Source organism: Sphaerodactylus townsendi, linkage group LG08, assembly GCF_021028975.2.
Source record: "Sphaerodactylus townsendi isolate TG3544 linkage group LG08, MPM_Stown_v2.3, whole genome shotgun sequence".
Lineage (NCBI taxonomy): Eukaryota > Metazoa > Chordata > Lepidosauria > Squamata > Sphaerodactylidae > Sphaerodactylus > Sphaerodactylus townsendi.
The window spans coordinates 82935570-82956526 of NC_059432.1; the positions used below are offsets into that span (position 1 = coordinate 82935570).

The 20957-nt window shown below is 44.3% G+C and overlaps 2 protein-coding genes across 5 annotated transcripts in view; both read left to right on the forward strand.

Moving 5' to 3' along the window:
• The window catches only part of PLS1 (plastin 1), a 49046-nt gene extending 35073 nt beyond the window's left edge, over nucleotides 1–13973 (forward strand). For all 3 annotated transcript variants that reach the window (XM_048506720.1, XM_048506722.1, XM_048506721.1), the window contains 5 exons: nucleotides 625–739; nucleotides 1309–1442; nucleotides 7856–7985; nucleotides 9827–9951; nucleotides 11224–13973. In XM_048506720.1, the coding sequence (XP_048362677.1) occupies nucleotides 625–739; nucleotides 1309–1442; nucleotides 7856–7985; nucleotides 9827–9951; nucleotides 11224–11359 (640 nt within the window). In that variant the 3' untranslated portion in view covers nucleotides 11360–13973. The remainder of the gene's footprint in view (nucleotides 1–624; nucleotides 740–1308; nucleotides 1443–7855; nucleotides 7986–9826; nucleotides 9952–11223) is intronic.
• A 1375-nt stretch (nucleotides 13974–15348) lies between these two features.
• Nucleotides 15349–20957, forward strand: part of TRPC1 (transient receptor potential cation channel subfamily C member 1) — a 30449-nt gene continuing 24840 nt past the window's right edge. The window contains exons 1-2 of one of the 2 annotated variants that reach the window (XR_007245334.1): nucleotides 15349–15642; nucleotides 20794–20948. Coding sequence is in view for 1 of the 2 variants with exons in the window: in XM_048506719.1 (XP_048362676.1) it covers nucleotides 15507–15642; nucleotides 20794–20948 (291 nt within the window). In the remaining variant the exon portion in view is untranslated. The remainder of the gene's footprint in view (nucleotides 15643–20793; nucleotides 20949–20957) is intronic. The other variant, XM_048506719.1, reaches the window with a different exon arrangement.

Below are 20957 nucleotides of genomic sequence, written 5' to 3' on the forward strand. Positions count from 1 at the left end.
TAAGTGAGAAGGGAAAGTTTAGTGTGGTATATTGTCCATGTCCCAGGGTGGGGAACCAATCATTAAGTGTTTGGTATGCAAAGATGTGGTTGCTATGCAAAGGTGTGGTTGAGTGCATTGTATTGCGGGTGGGGTTATCAGTCCATTTTCAGTCCAGTAGTACAGGTATCACAAACCCCACCCACAATACAATGCACTCAATACAATTTAATGCAGTTACATTAAATTTGTTTAGCTTGTTTTAAAATTACATAGCTGTTGTGACTGCTAGCCTTACATTGTGCAATTCTGCATTTGCTTAACCCAAACTATGGGGCTGCTTAGCAATGGAAACATTAAAGCCTGGGCAACTCCCGCCTGATTGCAGCATGAAAGAAAGCATCAGAGAAAGAGGTGAGGGAGCTGGGGGAATGAAAAATGGGGGGAAGCGGGGGGGGAGAAAAAAAAACAAATAGCCTTCTTCCAACTTAAGTGGTTTTTTCCAGAACTTAAGTTGAAGGAAGACTAAGCCAAAATGAAAAGTGGTGTATAAACAGTGGAGTGCTGAGATAGGGGTAGGATCTATCCCAGTAACCATAATTTTGTATCAAAAAGGTTTGTTTTCCTTCCTGTATTTTGATCTAGTGACCTTGCTGATGCGTTAGTAATCTTCCAGCTCTATGAAATGATACGTGTACCAGTTCAGTGGAATCATGTGAACAAACCACCGTATCCTGCACTTGGAGGAAACATGAAAAAGGTTGGGAATGTTTCTGTATTAAAAATGACAATTACCATTCAACCACTTTGTTAAACTCTACCATAAGGGAGGACAGAGATATGCCACGAAAATTGTGGTGTATCTCCACCGGTGCATCAGGGTCAATCAGACACTGGAAGTTGGTTAATGTTGGCCCTGCCCCCTGCCCTGACCCTAGCCATGCCACTGCAGCCTTTTGCACTGGTGGACCTGAGCAACAGATGATGATTCTGGATTGGGTGCCACAGAGCCATGCGGTGCCCAGCTGCTGTTGTAAGTTGCTCCTCCACTGGCATATTTGCTTCTTGTGCTGGTGAAATGGGCACTAGCACTGGTGCAGGGGTGCACTAGCTCCAGAGGGGTTTCCCCCCTCCTGGATTGGGCTGCCCAATTGTATCTTGTTTGAAATTCTTTCCATACACATATGGTTTAAATTTGCTGATTGGTTGGTATAGGATGCTTTTCCTTATTGGGTTTGTGGCTGATTTGCTTTGTCCAAAACGTGGTATAATTACAAATTGTTGTAGTTTGTGAATCTAAAAGTATTTGTCATTTGCATAAAAAATTAGATTGAAAACTGTAACTATGCAGTGGAACTGGGAAAGACAAAAGCCAGATTTTCCTTAGTTGGCATTGGTGGACAGGACCTCAACGAAGGCCACCCAACACTGACATTGGCACTAGTGTGGCAGTTAATGAGAAGGTAAGGATTTGTCACCGTTCAGAAAATACAGCGACTTTCAAAAACAGAATATGTTTTTGCTTTGTTTTCAACTGGGTGGCAAATTTGGATGACAAAGCTGTGTAATTCAGTTTTTCTTCCATTACAAAAACTCATACGAATCATTCAGCAACTTGCTCTTTTCTAAATGTGAACTAAGAGTGCCAATATAGAAAGCTGTTCCCTAATGGCTATAAATATGGAATACTGTAGGTTTCCATTTCATCAGGATGTCACAATTTGTCATGTTCACAAGGATGTCATACAGACATTCTGGAAACCTGCAGTAGATGAAAACATGTTTTTATTAGTGTTCTGTTAAAATAAATTTTGTTCTTCAAACGTACATTAGTTCTGGTGTAAATTGTAAAGGTTTGAAAATGTGATCATGAAAATCGACCCATTGGATACTCACCGTGAAGGGGTCTTCTCTTGGGTGGTGGAAGCCATCTTGTGGGTCTTCTTTATCCTTCCGATTTTGGTAGGCAGGAAAAGATATTTGGTCACTTCCTGTTGGTCTGTTGCCGCCAATTTTCTCCAGTATCTGACCGGCCGAGTGATTCACACAAACAAGTAACAGACCAACCACATGAAACCAACAAAAGGTCCAAAAAGCCAACATAGAAGGGACCAAACATTAACATATAAACAATTGGCCAAGAACACACGGGCCAGTGGACAAACTCCTCAGTACTATGACTGGACACGTTGTGAGAAAAGAACGAATAGGGAGGGCCAAGATGGCTTCCACCACCCAAGAGAAGACCCCTTCATGGTGAGTATCCAATGGGTTGTTCTCTTGGATGGTTTCAGCCATCTTGTGGGTACTCCCCCAGCAGTGCCCCCAAAAGGGCGGGTTCAGTTAGTTTCTACAACGTGTTCCAGGACCCTTCTCCCGAAGGACGCCTGCACAGCATCCAGAGAGGATAGCCTGTAGTGCCTCACAAAGGAAGAGGGAGAGGCCCAAGTGGCCGCCCTACAAATCTGCTCTAGGGGAACGTGCTTAACAAGGGCCGCGTTGGCAGCCGCACTCCTAGTAGAATGAGCCGTAATCCCAGTGGGGATTGGAATCTGTTTCGCTTTGTGGGCCTCAATGATACACGCTTTGATGTTAGAACTGATGGAGGCGGTGGACATCGGTTCACCTACCCTGGGTGGAACTACATTCACAAACAGTGATTCTGATTTTCTCAGTTGTTCTGTGCGTATGATAAACGCCTTGAGAGACCGCCTCACATCCAGACAGTGCCAAAGCCTTTCCCGCGGATGGGTAGGTTTTGGGCAGAAATTTGGCAGGATTATGTCCTGCGCTAGATGGAAACCTGAAGCTACTTTGGGTCGAAATGACGGGTCGGGCTTCAGGACCACTCTATCAGGGAAAAAAAGACACAAGTTAGGATTAACAGAGATAGCCCTGATTTCAGATACCCGTCTGGCCGAGGTGATGGCCACCAAAAACAGGAGCTTCATACGAAGCCAGCGTAGGTGTATCGACTGTACCGGCTCAAACGGGGAAGTTGTAAGAGCATCCAGGACGACATGTAGCCACCAGGAAGGGAAACGGTGTACTACAGGGGGCTGGGACTGCTGAACTCCCTTCAAAAAATTTTGTATGTTGGGATGCCTAGTGACCGGGAAACCCTCCACTGGGGGCAGAACGGTGGCTATAGCTGCCAGTTGACGACGAAGCGTAGAACTGCGTAACCCTGAGACAAAACCTTCTTGCAAAAAAGTGAGGATGAAGGGAAGGGAGGGGGATTCCGGATCTACGTCCTTCCTCCTGCACCATCTAGCGAAAGCCTTCCAGGAAGCATTGTAGATGGCAATAGTGGACCTACGCCGTGCTGCTATCATGGTGTCGATGACCGCTTCAGAACAGAGGACCCTGCGACAGCAGGTCCGGAACAATCGGCAGACGAAAGGGAGGAGCAATGGACAGCTGCTGTAGCACCGAATACCAGGATCTCCTGGGCCAGTCTGGGGCTACTAGAATGACTAACCTGCCCTCCGCTTGGACCCTCCGAAGAAAGCGGTGTAGAAGGGGCAGAGGGGGAAAGGCATAAAGCAGACCGTCTGGCCAGGAAACATTCAGAGCGTCTGACTTCCAGGCCTGTGGATGGTAAAACCGGGCACAAAAACGACTGATCTGAGCGTTGAGGGGTGATGCAAATAGATCGATCACTGGAACCCCGAATCTGTTCGTTATCAATCTGAAGATCTCTGGATTCAACTTCCATTCTGCGTTGGAGACCTTTTTCCGACTTAGCCAGTCTGCTTCGATGTTCAGAAGCCCTTTTACGTGTTCTGCACGCAGGGATGCTAGATTTGCCTCGGCCCAGATGAGGATGCGGAACGCTTCCTTGTGCAATTGGGAGGACTTGGATCCCCCCTGATGGTTCAGATAGCACTTCGTTGACATATTGTCTGTGTGTATCACGACGTGTCTGCGCAGGATCAGTGGGCGGAAGGCTTTTAGGGCAAGAAAGACAGCCCGAACTTCCAGGACGTTGATGGGAAGGCGAGCCTGAGCTGCCGACCATGATCCCTGTGCCAGATGGTGTTCGAACTTCGCTTGCGTCTGAGAAGATATGGATCAGGTTCTGTGGAGCAAAAACTTTCCCCCCTCCCAGGTTGGCTGCATGCGTCCACCATCGGAGGGAAAGACAGACCGTCAGGGGGAGGGACAGGGACCGGTTCTTTCTGCCAATGATCTGCCTGGCGAAGGGGCGCAGGAAGGTTTGCAAAGGGCATGCATGCGCCCTGCCCCATTGAATCAGGTCTATGGTAGATAACAGGAGACCCAGTAGGCTTGCCAGCTTCATCAAGGACGTGGAGCTCTCCTTCAGCACTTTGCGGCAAGCCTCCCGGATCTTGAGGACCTTTGCTGGAGGGACGAACAGTGTGCAAGACACGGTGTCTATTAGAGCTCCTAGGTGCTCCATCCTTTGGGAGGGGAGGATCGAGCTCTTGTCCAGGTTGACCAGGAAACCATGGTCCGCAAGGGTCTCTCGCACTAGCAGGACATCCTTCGATGCCTGGAGTTGGGACCTCGACCTGATAAGCAGGTCGTCGAGGTAGGGGTAGATATGCACCCCCTTGCTGCGAAGCAAGGCAATTGGTGCCACCAACACTTTGGTGAAAACTCTGGGGGCCGTGGCTAATCCGAAGGGGAGCGCCACATACTGGAAGTGCTGGTCCCCCAGAGCGAATCTCAGAAACCTGTGATTGGATGGATGGATAGGGATGTGAAAGTAGGCTTCCTTCAGGTCCAGCGACGTGATGAAGTCGCCCTGTTGAATTGCCGCCACAGTGGACCTCAGAGATTCCATCCGGAATCTGAATTTCCGAAGATGACGGTTTAGATGGCAGAGGTTGAGGATAGCCCTGGTGTCCCCGTTCTTTTTGGGGACAGTAAAAAAGTGGGAGTACACTCCCATCCCTCTCTGCTCCGCCGGCACTGGCTCGATGGCTTTGATCAAATTCAGGTGTTCGATGGCCGCAAGGAGCCTGCTTATTTTTTCTGGATTTGTACCTATTGGGGAGGGAATGAAATGATCTCTGGGCCAGGAAAGGAACTCTAAGGAGTAGCCTGAAGAAACTATCTCCTGGACCCAGCGGTCCGCAAACGGTGGGATCCAGCGGTGATGGAAAAACTGGAGGCGTCCGCCGACCGGAGCGTCCAGGCAGTCAGGCCTTGTTGTTATTGTTGAATTCGGCTCTAAAGGGCTTCCCTGACTTGCCCTGGCCCTTGTGCTCCTGACGCTTACGAAAGGAGCTCTGTCCTTGCCAACCTGGTCTCCTGGAGTCCCTCTGTGGTTGGAAGGACGAACGAAAGGACCGAAAGGAAGGTCGGGCAGGAAATCTGGGCTTGTCCGCTCTGACTGAGCGTGGCATGGTCTTTTTGTGATCCTTAGTCTCCACCAGGATCTTATCTAGCTCAGAGCCAAACAGAATCCCCCCCTCAAAGTCATAGCTGGAAACTACAGTTTTGGAGAGGTTGTCTGCCTGCCATGGCTTAAGCCACAGTATGCGGCGGGCTACAGATGCTGAAGCCATAATACGTGATGTGGTCAGGAAGGCATCTAGCGAGGCGTCTGCCAAGAAAGACACTGCCATCATGATTCTTTCTACTCCTTCCCTGACACCCCTATCACCCGGTGGAATGATAGCCAGCAAACGTTGTAGCCAGACAATGGTGGCTCTAGAAACCGTGGCTGTGGGGGCTAAAATCCTGGCGGCCACGGCCGCTGCTTCATGAACTTTGCGCATGCTGCTGTCTGCCCTCCTGTCCATGGGGTCCCTTAGGTTACCCTCCCCATCTCTGGAGACTAAGCCCCCCGAGTGCAGGGCGGACACCGGGCCGTCGACTAAGGGGGTTTTGATTAGATTGTGCAAATGGTCAGGGGCAAGATACAACTTTTTAAAGACAGAGGGAAAACCCCTCTTGTCAGCTGGATTAACCCACTCCCTCTTGAATTTTCTTTCAAACGACTCCGGCAGAGGGAAAAATTTTACTTTATCTTCCTCAGCTGTAAAGATGGCACTAAGCCCTTTTGGGCAGCCTTTGATAGGCTTGGCTGGTTTTGTGGGATTGGGGTCCTCAGCTTCTGCTGAATCATGCAGTTCCAAAGCTGCTATGGTTTTTGATAACAATGTGGTAAGCTGTTCAATTTTGAACATGCGGTGGGACTTTTCAGCTACTTCAGGGGGCTGCGTTTCGGGATCTGAAAAGTGGTCTGAATCAGACTGGAGATCCCCTTCACTGACCTCACTCAGGTCAGAATCAAGCAGAGCACAAACCCCATGACGATTGTCTCTGTGGGATCTAGGGGACCTGGAACGGTTTCTGCTCCCTCCCCTGCCTGGCTCGGGACGAAGCTGCTGAGTTACCTCCTCCCTTATGGAGGAGCGCATTAGTTTTACGAGTTGATGAGGGGAGAAAAGACTCTAGTCATTTGGAACGTCTCCCACTCTGCTTGCCCCCGCCGCAATGGCAACCTCTTGCCTGGTTGATGCGTCTCTTTCCATCATTGCGCGTTGCGCCGTTTGGGCGGGAAAAGGCGCCATCGCGCCGGGAGCGGTTGCGGCCTGCTCATCCCTCCGTCGGGCCTCGTTCTCTCGTCCGCGACTCCCGGCTGCGAGTTCTCGGCGACCCGCGGGCGGGTCGGCTGAACTGGCGCGTCTCCCTCCGCAGTAGCCTGAAGGACGCGGCTGCCTTCCGCGCCGGTCGTTAGGCTCTGAGGCGGCTACAATCCCCTGTTCGTCAGCCCATCGGCTGCTCTGGGGGAGGGAGAGGAGTTTCGTCGACGCCCTGGTGTTTTCTGCGGCCGATCTGCTGAAAGTTTCCCTCTCAGGGGAAAAGGGCGCCGTCGCCATTACGCTTGTGAGGAAAAAATTCCTCTGCCGCCAAAACTACTGAGGGGAAGGTCTCCGGACCCAGTAGGGTGCAGGGACAGACACAAGCCGCGAATTAGCGGGGTGGGAAACACACACGCACGCCACAACACCAGGGAAACAAAAAAACTCACGGTACCACGATGAAAAAACAGACAAGAAAAAAACTAGCAAGGAGCTTGTCAAAGTTGCTGCACTACCAACGAGGCAGGAAAAGATACTGGAGAAAATTGGCGGCAACAGACCAACAGGAAGTGACCAAATATCTTTTCCTGCCTACCAAAATCGGAAGGATAAAGAAGACCCACAAGATGGCTGAAACCATCCAAGAGAAAACATTATTTGTAAAGGAAAATGTAGTTGATACTGCTTGTTGTGAACGTGTGGTACTAACAAGATTTCAAGTAGATGGTTGCTAGTTAATAGTGTGGTGAATGAAAACATCCAGTAAGTAATTAAAGTCTGAAAGTTTTTTAGACTAATATATTATCTTTGCTCTTCAAACTGTTTTCAACTCAAAGATAACTATATATTATAATTAGAAAGAATTGGAAGGAGATACTTTATCTTCTAAAGAGGGAACTCTTACTTATGAGGGCTATTTGGGGCTTTGATCATATACACTAATCTTGCAGTCAGAGTCAAACAGACATGCTTAACAGACATGCATAAAGGGGTGGTTAGCACAAACTGTGTTCAAGGAAAGAATTAAGCTACCTTACTGCTCCACTGCTTCTCTCCAAATTATTCCTTTCAAAACTGCAATTTCTTTCAAAAATTGTAGCAGGTATAGATTTTCATATAGTGTGTTGGGTTAATTTTAATAACCTGTTTTCATCTGAGCTGTTTTGCCTTTCTTCCTTCTCATAGTCCTTGTGTGGGTCCTATCTGAACAGGTTTCTGAAAGCATTATAATTATTTTAATTATGTAATAGAAGAATTGGGAAATTTTATATTTATGAATTGTATACAAAACCTGTTTTGTGTTCATTCTGTTACAGGTACACTTTGAATGTACTGTCAGACATTGGAGAGGGAGAGAAAATGAAAATAAATGATGAAACTATTATTAAATGGGTGAATCAAACTCTTGCTAATTCAAACAAGAGCACTACAATAACTAGCTTCAAGGTAACTGTTTGAAGGAAGAAAATATAAATTAATCACATGGGGGACTGATATATAGCAATGTATCAATATTAAGCAGAAGTGTTTTTGTTTTTAATCTCCCACTGCCTGGTGCAATTAGCTACAAACACAAGGTGGAAGCTGACTAATGTTTCCTCCACCTCTGGAAATGCCCAGGCCTCTTCTCCCAACCCCGGCATCCATTGAGGACACAGGCACAGTTCAATGTCAGCCCAGACTTCTGGCTTTGGGCCACCATGGAGCTGAGGGGTGGCTAGCTACTGGTACCTTTGCCCCCTCCACCAGCATGGGTGCTCCTTGTGCCGACAAAGGGGGCAAATGCATTGACGCAGCCCTGCACCACCCCCTCATGAGGATTCACCGCCCCCACATCTGGATTGGGCCATAACTAATGCACAAAATGTAAATCCTACAATGTTTATTCTTCAGTAAATGTTAACAGCAGACTTTCAGACCTTGTTGTCTTATATCGCTTCCAGGTCTTCCACTTGTGCCATACTTGCCCACCACCACTCAAAGTAACAATGAGAAATTTAAAAAAACCACAACACTGCTGTTGTATACACTGCTAAATCACTTCTGAGGAAAGTCCATTTTTGGTTTTCCCCAGAAGTGATAAAATGGGGCATACAATGTTGTGGCCTCTTGTGTCCCTAACCCCAAGTCTATAGTATTACCTGAGTTTTTGTCACATAAGTCAAAGACTACAAACATTAAAATTATCATTTGATATAATCATACATTAAATTCAGTGGAGGCTGTACCAATACACTCTGCAGTTCATCAATAAAAATACAACCATACAATATTACATGATAATTTAACTAATTTTTTTCATGTCTTAGGATGCGGTCTTCCTGATCATGGAATATATTGTACATAGAGTAACCACAGACGTATAATGGGCAGATATATTTCAAAATAATTAGCACTAGATATGGATTATCTTGACAGTGAATTTTCTGGGACGTGTCAGCTTAATATGGGGAAGAGGCATGGTTCAGTGAAAGAGTCTCTGTTTTGCACAGAGAAGGTCCCCAGTTCAATCCCTAGCATCTCCAGAATCAAGCAGTAGGTGGTAGAACTCTGCCTGAGATCCTAATTGCCAAAGAGAATCAGCTTGATTAATATTACCGCTAAAAATTTGACTGATTGAGAGAAATTACTGAAGACTTTTGATATGATTTTTTAATATTAATTTAACATTAAATAGTCTCAGATCACAAGCAATATAACTTTTCATGGATAACTACTGGAAGAAAGTTGTAAAAGGTTTTCACAGAAAGACTGTAGAAGGATGATCACAGGACTTGTTACTTGTTACACACAATATTTCTTGTTAATTCACGACCCAACAAATATAAACATTTAATTAGTAAAATTTAGTCTCAAGTATACTATGCAGAGTTACAGACAAAGATTGTAAATTATTCTGTTGCTCTGCAGAATATTTTTAATTTAACTTTTTGTTTGATCAGTTCTTTCCTTTTTAAAAAGAATGCCATTTTCTCCCTCTTTTTCTTTATCCCAGCAGTTGCACCCAGTACTCTAATCCAATTAAGTCCACAATTTATCCTGCATTCTATTTTAAGACTACAAGCTGCAGCCTTGGTGCCTTTCCAGTATGCCCTGGAAAAATAAATTTGTGTTGCCTTTTTTCAAACTGAATAGCTTGATGAAAAAGCTCAGGAAAGCCATTACATTATTTTTGCATGAGTTGGTTTTCACTGGAAATGTGGGATACAAAAAAGGCCTCTTTGTAAAATATATATATATACTGATAAATTCATTCATTATTGAAACTCTTTAAACACTTCCTTTAGGATAAATCTATTAGCACCAGTTTACCTGTGATAGATTTAATAGATGCAATCGCACCAAAAGCTATTCATCCAGAAATGGTCAAGAGAGAAAATCATTCTGAAACAGACAAGCTGAATAACGCTAAGTAAGTCTTTGCTGCTTATTTTTTCCTCTGACCCAGCTGCAATTGCACATAAATAATTACACGTAGCAGGTAATTCCTGAATTGTAACAGTGCTACCCTGTTGTACTAGAAACAATGGAGAGCTCTGTGCTATCTTAAATGCTGATAAATATATTGTGTATGACATGTGGTAAGTGATGGTCTCAGCAGTGGGGGGGTGCCAATTTCTGCTGCCATTCCTGCCTTACCCCTGCACTGTCACTGCCTCCTCTACCTAATCTCAGTCTCTCCACAGCAAGACCAACTAACATTCTTTCTTTCCTCCTTACCCCAGGCATTTTTAAACAAAAGACTTGCTGTGATGTGTTTAAAGATGGCTAGCAAACAAGGGAAAGGAAAGAATGTTAGCTGTTTTGGGTGGAGGCAGTGGTCAGAGGTGGTAGGGTGCTTAGAGGTAGAGGCATAGGCCCAAGGCAGAATGCCTTGCTGAATTGCCATTAGACTTTGTTAGATGCTTGTGTTATCTTTAGCTGACAGTACACACAAACTGTATGTATCTCTGGTAGGTATATATGCATGTAGTTCATATGTGACCAAATGAAAGCCTGTATACATGATAGCTATTGGAGATTCCCATCTGCAATTTTAAAAAAGTACTTAACCATTTCAATGTAGCTCAGATAGGCATTGCAATGTTTCAGTGCACTCATAAACCTGATTTTGCACTAAGATTCCCTGTGCTTAATTGGGACATGGATCAGGCACACTGGTTGAACATGCTTTATTTCTGATATAGGAATTGTGGTCGTCACTAAGTAGATTGCTAGTAGTCCAAGGGGAATCTACCAGATGGGCTGGATGGCACTGTTTACACATAAACATCATGTGCTGATTTCTAATTATTTTTGCAGTGCTTTCTTATAGTCAAATTATTATTTTTCTTGACTTTCAATTACAGTATTAAAAAGTTGTTGTATCTCTTGCATAATAAATCTTCCCTGGGACAGAAAAATGTAATTTTATTTTGTGAATAAATAAATAAATACCTGAGCCTGGATAAAGTGGGGATATTCTGGTATAAGGATTTTTGGATTGCTTTAAAATTTGTATTTTAAATCTGTTTAAAGTTTAGTTTTTATCCAGTTATTTTTATATTGTTGCTGGCCAGCTTGGGTCCTGAGATATTTGAGGGAAAGTAGAGGGTATATAAATATTTTAAATAAATAAATGCATTTAAATATATTTAAATAAATTATTCCTATTGATTTTTTTTCCTCCTTTTTTCCCTTCTAGATATGCTATTTCAGTTGCTCGAAAAATCGGTGCTTGTATATATGCCCTACCGGATGACTTAGTAGAAGTGAAGCCAAAAATGGTTATGACAGTATTTGCATGCTTGATGGCAAGAGGACTGAACAGAATAAAATAAAGATTACTTTTTTCACATTTTCTGCCATGATCAACATAATGAATGCCTCACTGTTTACAGACTAATTACATTAAGTAGCTGTAAAACCAGAGATAATTTATATGCACAAATGTGAAAATGTATAGAGAGATTATTTACCTAACTCAATTGTTTATACTTAAGGTTTCATCTGGAAAAAATTTGTATTATGTTAGTAATTTGTGAGGTAAAATTGTAAAGCAGTAATCATCATGTTAAGATTACTGCACGGCTGGATCAACATTTTTTTGAAGGGGGGAAAAAGTACAAAATGATGCCCCCATATGTAATCAACATATATGATATACATGTGTAATCATCATCTCTGTTAAACAATAGAATAAACTGTGTTGACCTGTATGATCACAACTCATACCAGAGCAGTAGGAACTGCAAGGTAGGTGCAACCACAACAGAAAGGACAGAAAGGACAGGCACCCTGGAGACTGGAAAGCTAGAAATACATGACCGGAGAATGCAGTGAAACATGATGTTACCTATAATAAACAGCATAATAAAAATGTACATAAAATCAGAGAATAATGGGGGGGGGGGGGGAAGCATAATATGAATACTTCTCTTAATCCTGCTGGCGTCAATGTTATATTTATATTATGGGAATGCCTTTCTGAACAATTACACTTTATGCACCTTGATTCCTCCTCCCACCCACCCCATTGGGTAAACCTTGAAGGAGCCAGCTCTCCAGAAACATGCCCAGCAAAGACCAGGGGACTGGAACCACTTCCAAACTGGAGGAAGTCCGTGACTGAACAGCAGAGAAAGCGGAGCCAACTCCTAAGATCCAGGCAGCACTGGAATTCTGCAGGGGTGGGTTCAACCTTCTGCCTGAAGAAGTAAGATTCTCCTCCTCTCATGTGATGGTGTTGAAAAGTCCTCGTCTGACTGTGACCCTGAGACCCTGGCCAAGCACAGTTCAGTTCAGACATCCCAGGAAGACTTCACACTGCGGTCTCTTTTTAAGAAATCAAACACACTGAAGGCAATAGCTTACTGGCTCCCATTACCTGATCAGTGGCTGTTGCTTCTTCTGTCACCACTACCTTTTTGCTTGCTGTTTGGAACAGCTGCTACCTTCACTTCTCCTAGTTCCAAATAGCATGTAGACTGTTTTTTAGTGCACAAATCATCATGATTTTACAATGCTATTTTAGAAGCTGCTGGGAAATTAAGATTTTATCTCTGTACATACTAACCCATGGCCTTATGAATGAAAGGTCTTGAAAGTCTGATTTCATTCCGCCGCTATTACGTTAATTCAAATCCCCAAAGGTCAAAGTCCATGCCTTATAATAAAGGACTGCCAAATTCTTATCAACATTATGGCTTCAAACCTGGTTTAATTAAATTAACCAACTAAAGTGTTAGCTTATTGATCAGCAGTACCTCATTTTAGCTGGCAAAGATGAATTTCATGTGATGGACTTGCTTGCAAAATTTTAGGGTATTTTTATTTTATTATACTGCAGTACTAGGAAATGAAAAAGAGAATACTAAAGATGGCCTTGCAGCAATTAGAATTAGAGCGGCCGAAACCTGCATGCTATTCCTGATTAAAAGACTGGGACTGGATCATGGGTATCTGAACTCCCTGAGTTCAGTCCCGCTCCTTTCAAGCATGAATTCTCTAATTTGTTCCTGCCTAGCCTTATCCATGGTTAATAATAGGCTCTTCTACATTTTCATTTTCCTTGTTTGTGTGTCCCTATCATTTTGTGTGTGTTTTTTCCCTTTAGTGGTTTGTTTGATATTACATCTTTACGTCCAGGATATTTTCCTGAAGTTTACAATGTAATATTGAATCGACCACTGGAGGGAGCAAAATGCACACAGAAAACAAAACGAACCCCAACTCAATTGTTAACTTCTGTTAACTATCATTAATATCAACCAATGTTTTTTTGTTAAAATCAAGATTGGAAATGAGGGTAAGAAGTTGGCTTTTAAAGATGCTAGTGTTAATATAAGAGACTGAACACCACTGAAACTTATGAGACAGGGCAGTTCCCACTTTAGAGAAGAGACGCTTGAGGAGGGATAAGCTAACCCATAGACTGCCTCTATCTTTTAACTTTCAGGAATAGGCTACATTCCTGAACTAGCTCCTAAGAGGGTAGCTGTAGTTTAGTAAATCATATATTAACTTTTATTTTTAGCATACATGCACAAAAAGTATTGAGGATAGTTTGCAAATGTATTTATATTTAATAAATTAATATTTGATTCGTCCAAAAATTATTGTTGGTAACCCGGCTATTAAAACAAGAATTTGCAATTTTCTCAAATTAATTGTCTTGAATCTGGCTATGTCCTCTTCTAGAATTTTTTTTTGTATTGATTTTCTGCAATATAGAACTTCTTGAATGTATTTTGATTTTTTTTAAAAAAAACTATAATAGTTTTTTCTTTGAACAATCACAATGTTTATAGAGTGTGGTCTAGAATAAGCCTAAATAAACACAAGTTGAAGAATGGTAACATGACAAAGTTTATGTAGTAAACCTTGCAATAAGTGTAAATAACTGACTCTTAAAATTATTACACTGAAAAGCAATAAAGCAAGATAGCAAGTTCAGTTCTGGGGCTTTCTTTTATACATCATGTATAAATATGATTTTGACAATCCAACTATACATAACAGGAGACTGCTATTGTGTCTTCATCCTGAATTTCACTAGATCATGTCACACAAACACATTATACACAAAGCAGAAGACTAAGGTTTTGTGCAAAATGCCTATCTGCTTGGGCTGTGTTCTTGTTCTGACCCTGATGATACCCCAGCTTTCCACTGGTATCAGCATAAGATTCATACCAGGTATATGAATGATGTATGTGCTGAATTGCATCTACTGTGGTGCTGAAAGAAATCTTGGCATACAAGTGTACATTCTTTGGGTTCACTTTGCTTCATCAGCCAGGCTCAGGCAGCAAACATTTGGATTGTTGAAACAACCAGGCTGCCTCTTGATAGTACGTATACATTCAAGTATATATTGTTGCACTTTTCTCTCTTTACAGGTACCTATTTTCATCCAGCAACTATTGGAAGGTGTGGGAACATTTTCTATTTATTTTATTCATTTACATCCTGCCTTTTCTTGGTTCAAGAGGTTTACAATAATTAAAACATCCCCTGCTAAAACCAGAGGTAAAATGACAAGCCTCAAATCCCCAACCCCCCACAAAAGGCGATTGTGTGGAAGTGATGGAAAGAAAAATGTCTACTGCCAAAAGGGACAGAGAATCAAGATGAGATCCTCAAACAAACCCTTGTCTTCAGGATTTAAGCATTATTTTGTCAGGCCTGATTCAATTTTTTAACACCCTGCAAATCATTCAGTGCCAGCACACGTACGAATCGTGAAATAAAGTTTTCCATATTATTGTGAAATTGTTGCATAAAATAGTAGACTTATTATGATTGTGGGTCAGTGATTAGTGGGCCCTGATAAAACATATCTAATCTATTCCCTAAGTCTTGGCTGTGTGATGTAGGAGAAGGAAGAGTAGAGGAGCCAATGAGAGCTTTGTGAGTCAGAAGGACTGGCGATTTTCATAGCAGAACATGCCTAGTCTAGAATATATTCAGGACTCAATTGGAAGGGGACATAATGCTAAGAACATTTTTGATTTCTTTCACATCCAGCAAACATATATAAGTGGTGCTGAGTAATAGTTAAGGGCGACCTTAAAGTTTGTCTTGAACTAGCAACGAATTCGATGGGCAGCAAAAACAAATTGGACTAACCCGACTAAAGACTAACGTAAACTATCATGGCCTGCCAAGCTTATACTGAACAAAAAACAAACAAACAAAAGCACATGGAGATAATAAACGACCTTCCTCAGGGAAACGGCCATAACGGCGCTGAGGGAACGACCGTCCCAGCGACCTCGTCCGCGCAGAGATGCACCAGAGCGCGCGGAGCCCCCTTGCGCGTGCGCACTGCTCGCTTGACTTCGCTCCGGCGTCGCTCGTTGTGGATGTCTTTCCAGCCAGCGGCGTCTTTAGGGCCGGGCAGGGTTGCGGTGGTTGGTGCGTGAGGAGGGGGTCCCCAGCGCGGCCTCTCTCGATGGGCCTCAGCCGCCTCGCGGAACTTGCGCCATGGCTGCCCTTTACCAGAGCGCGGACCCGTCGGCCTCGGCCTCCCCAAACAAGCTGCTGGCGCTGAAGGACGTCAGGCAGGTGAAGGAGGAGACCACCCTGGATGAGAAGCTCTTCCTCTTGGCGTGCGACAAAGGTAGGGGATTCCGCTCCTCGGGCTCTCGGATGGGCGGCTTCGTCGCCCTCCGCCTCCACGCCCGCCCCGGAGGGCTCGGCTGTGGGGATCCGCCCAAGCTCAGCATCGACCCCCTTGAGCGGGATCGGGGCCGTGGTCCTTTCCCACCGACTTGCCATTTCGCACGAGGAGGCGGGAGGCTCTCGTTTGCCGCTTGGTGAAGTACCTGGGTCGTGGTGACAGTTGGATGCCTGTTAAGAAAAAGCTGGTCTGCGTTGAGTGACATCCCTTTAGCAACGTCAAGAAAAACAACATCGAGAGCCCTTGCGTCGATTCCACTGCATCTCGTTGTTTCATTTTAAGGAGGATTTTTTTTAATCTATAGCTCTATAGCTCCTTGCGGTTTAGTTAATAAGCATTGGCAGTGGTGCAAGGTTTTTCTTGCAATCTGTAGTCCTGATAGGTCATCTCTCATATAAAGTGAGACTGGTGGTGTTCTCACTTTATGTGCAAAAAGTGGAGGAAAGAAAGCATCTCAGTGGGACCCCCCACTTTTTTTTGTTCTGAGCTGACAAACTGCAAACCATAGAGATCTGTTTCAGAAGGTGTCTGATTGAAGGGAGCTTTGACTATCAAAAACTTGTATCCCAAAAATCTTGCTGGTCTGTAAGGGCTTGCTGTATTTGATTCTAGCTGTTCCACTGAGATCTGGAAACATAAACTGATATACAAAAATAAATGTTTAGCTTAGCAGTTTGTAATGTTGTGTTTTGAATTGTTTTTGGTAAAGGCAGTGTAAAGGCATGTGTAAAGTTCTGTCAAATTGCAACTGATGTGCTGGCTCATTACACATGGAACGCTTACTTTGGGACTTCTTTGAGTGGGCTTGAAGAGGGCTCTCTCCTCGCATTCCTCTGTTTACATGTAAGGAGGCACTCTTGCCCCCCCCCCCACCTGAGTTTTTCTGAAGTGAGCTCTCCAGGCCTAGTTCTCTTAATTCTGCCCATCAAGTGATTCTTAAAAGCATAGATCTCATTACACCTGGTAGTCAAAACTCTTGGCCCTTCAAGCGGAACTTGTGTTGATATTACTGTTCCAAATGTAATTCTCCCCCCCACCAAATGAAAGAGTTAAAGCAGTTCCCTTGACCACAGGCTGCTAAAGAAAGGGACCATCCTAGAGCAGCCTCCTGATTCCCTCCCCTTCCCTCACCTCCACACAACACTTCCTGCTGCTGCAGCCACAGGACAGAGGCTTGTTGTTTCCAAGATCTGTTTATATCAGTATTTCAAAACATCAAGAGAAGTAGACGTCAGTGTTGAGTGAGTGAGCTTCTTTTCTGTTACTTGAAGCAACTGGCAACATGGAAGGGGGCATGAGGGGGAAGGCATGCAGAGCGGCGTGAGGGAGAAGGAAGGATGGCCATAGGCGGAGGGAAGATCTCTGGGGTAAAGCTGTGCTCACTAGCAGATCTGTCCCACTCTGGCAGTGAAGCAAATTAAAAATCATGCTGAAAGTAGTCTCGCTTGCTGTGGAGAGAATGGAAAGTGAAAGCAGGACTTTAGGAAACAGGTCCATACAAGAAATCTTGCTGTGACAGACATTTGTCTCCATCATGCAGCAAGTACATTGTGTATGTAATCCCTCGTAGGGTTTTGAAGATGAGACTTAAGAGGTGGTTTACCATTGTCTTCCTCTGCATTGTGACCCTAACATTCCTTGGTGGTTTCCCATCCAAGTACTAACCAGGACCAACCCTGCTTAACTTCTGAACCTGATGAGATTAGACTGGCCTGAGTTATCCAGGTCAGGGCAGTAAAGGTAATACCTCCCTCAATCAAAATAGAGATACAGTGTTGTAAAAGAATTTGTAGTTTTTGTGTGTGCAGTTTTATTTCCAAATGTGTGAATGCACCTTCGAGCAGTTAATGTTTTTTTTTCATCCACATAATTAGACTTTGTTTATATTATAGCATTTTTAAATATAGGACAAACTTGGGACTATTTGAAGGATATTAAATAGGCATTCCTGTCCAGTTGCCCTAGGGACAAAGGTTTTTTAAAATAGTCTGTACCAATAGTGATAAGAATTCTTTATTTTGGATATCAAGAAGCAGTAAAAATCAGCAACAACTGTAATGAGATGCATAGTGCCTTCATAAATTAAGGGTCACTTTGTGCTCCTAAAATATTTCAAGGCTTCAACTAAGATAGGTGTTTAGATGCTTAATTGTCACTAGCTTGTGTATACAAAATGTGTACGCTCTTGTACAGCAGGGGTTTAGGGCTGAAGCTTCTGGACTGTGCAATGATAGTTGAATGAAATAATAGGTAGGTTGTTTGCTTTTGGTTATTTGTTTTTAGTCTATTCATTGTTTATTTGCTTTTTAAATGCCTAATGATGAGCAGAGACTGCTTGATCCTGTTCAGTGCATTAAGACCTATGCTGTGACAATTGTGAATGTCGCACAGGGTTCAATACAACTTTGTTGAAGTCCTCCAAGGTGTGATGAGTGCTGATCATTTTGTCAGCAGGTGGTGCCAGTTTTGGTCGTCCTCTAGTAGTTGATTAATGATGTCAGAGGAAAATGTCCTTTTGCACCATGAATGCTAAATATGAGGGTATCAATTTTTCCAAAAGCAAGTTAGCCTCTCTGGAACAAATGTTAATCTGTCTCTTTGCTATATATAATTGTGCAAGCCTAGAAGTTGTAGAGACAACTCACTTCCAGCCAATCACTGCGTATAACTCATTTCCAGCCAATCTCCATGCACAACTGATTTCCAGCCAGTCACCACATATTCATGGCTTGGGGGAAGGGCTTACTCTGACCTGGTAAAAAACAACACAAACCAAACAGTGGAATGTGATGGTTACTTTTGAAAGGAGTTGGTTAGAAGCAGCATCGGCCAGGCCTCTCTGCCCTGTGCCGTTCAGTGCAACACTAGTTCTGTATATGGGAAAGGGGTGGGACTCTCTTAAAGAGGGCCAGGTGCTATCAAGAGCAAACTGGAAATGGGGAGGGAGGGACAGGGTGTGTGGCCAGGCCTCCCGGTGCCAGGGAGTGATGGAGAATGAGGGAAAGAAGGAAGTTGTTTGCTACCCACCCACCTGCTAACACAACCAAGCTGCCAAGGTCAAGGGACAAGTGCCTGAGAGTGTGGAAAGGCGAGCCTCTGTGTGGCCCTCATTTTTTTCTTCCTATTGTGGAAACTGCAGTATACCTTGTGCAGGGGCGGAGTGAGGGGAAACTGCACACGGGGCACACACAAGCCCTGTGCCCCTGCCACAACGACACCCACCACACCCCGGAATGCCCCATCACGCCCCCTCCATGGTGAGGCCACGCCTCTGCATTGTGCCCCCCTGTCCTCTTTGCCTCTACGCCTTGTGCAAATAGTATGTGAAACGCCACAGAACCCTGTTGACCAGATTGCCTGTTTCACTCATACGCAAACAGGCACATATGCACATGCACACACACCAAGGAACTGGTGCTTCTCTGGGGCAGACTGGCAATGCACTGGCTGGGTGGGCTTCCTTCCCTTCCCTCCCAGGATCCATCTTTGCAAACTGGGGCGGGGGGAGCTATGGAGATGAGGAGAATTCTCCCCATCTTCATGGACACCTTGCTGGCTCCTCCCCAGCCTTGCCAAAGCAGGGATCAAACTTTGCAAATGGGTGGTGGTGCCTACGGAGGATAGCAGAATGGATAGTGACTGGCAGAGAAGGAGGGGAAGAACAGATGAAAAAGGTGGCCAAGGAGGAAGAAAGGCAGGAGAGATTGGTCTCCTTTGGTGGTTGCTGTTAAGCCACCAACAGCTGTCTAGAACCTACCATTTATTGTTCAGCACAATGGGCCTTACTGCTAGTTACACAATAAAACATGGGCAAACGTGGTCATTATGACCATCAGAAAAATTCCAACAGAAAGAATAATATAACATATTTTCTTAAGACCAAGTAACTTATCAGAAACAATGTTACAACAAATTGTGCAAGCTTTTGAGTTTCCAGAATACTTTGTCTGTCTAGATCAGCGATGGCGAACCTTTTCGAGACCGAGTGCCCAAACTGCAACCCAAAACTATGGTGACCAGACGTCCCGCTTTTGGCGGGACAGTCCCGCCTTAAAACAATTTGTCCCGCGTCCTGTGGGTTTTTTGAACCGTCCCAATTTTTGCAGTGCGGAAGCCTCCCGCGACCGCAGGAGCGCACTGCCTTCTGGGGCGCTCCCGGCGGGAAACTGGGAGCGCCCCAGAAGGCAGTCCGGAAGCCTCCCATGCACGCGCCCGCAGGAGCCCCAGAAGGCAGTGCGCTCCTGCGGCTGTGCACACATTCTCGCGCACGTGTGCGCGCGGCCGGCCAGGTCCCGGTTTACAAAGGTGACAATCTGGTCACCTTACCCAAAACCCACTTATGTATCGCAAAGTGCCAACATGGCAATTTAACCTGAATACTGAGGTTTTAGTATAGAAAAAATGGTTGGCTCCAAGGCATGCATTGCTTGTGAGTAAGCTTGGTGGTAGTTGGTGGCTTTGCTTTGAAGCAATGGTGCAACGCTTCGAACGGGTGAATGACGACCCTAGGAGGGTTTACTCAGAAGCAAGCCCCATTGCCAGCAACCGAGCTTACTTCCAGGTAAAGGATCACGCTTTAGTTCTTCCCATGAAAATCAGTAGGGTTTAACAGCGCTTAACAGGGTTACCTACACTGCTTCCCAAAACTAGGTATTAGGTTTAATGGTAATAATCTCCCTGAAATAATTACACTATTATCACATGATGGAAGAAGACTCTGTGCACGCGCGGCCACAGAGAGGGCTTTGAGTGCCACCTCTGGCACCGTGCCATAGGTTCGCCACCACTGGTCTAGATGTTTAGTACAAAAGCAATGTGGGTTGAGGGGAAAAGAATGCTGTGGTCCAGATCTTGGTGGAATGGTCCTTATGCCTGCGGTTTCCAGAGCTGTAATATGTAATACAGAATGTTGCAAACAAGGGGATTGCTTACTTTATATGCAAAGAGTTTTGAACTGGCAAGAATACCTAAAATAGAAATAAATTCTTGTGCTTGGCAACCATCTCCCAGTATTTATTATGTGTGCTAGAATACTTGCAAATTAAAATATCCTGTAAGATCCAAACATCTCTTTGTCTTTTATTTATATAGGTGATTACTACATGGTGAAGAAGCTCTTGGAAGAGAATAGCTCTGGTGAAATGAACATTAATTGTGTGGATGTGCTTGGGAGGAATGCTGTTACCATAACCATCGAAAATGAGAATTTAGACATATTGCAATTACTTTTGGATTATGGGTGCCAGGTAATAAGA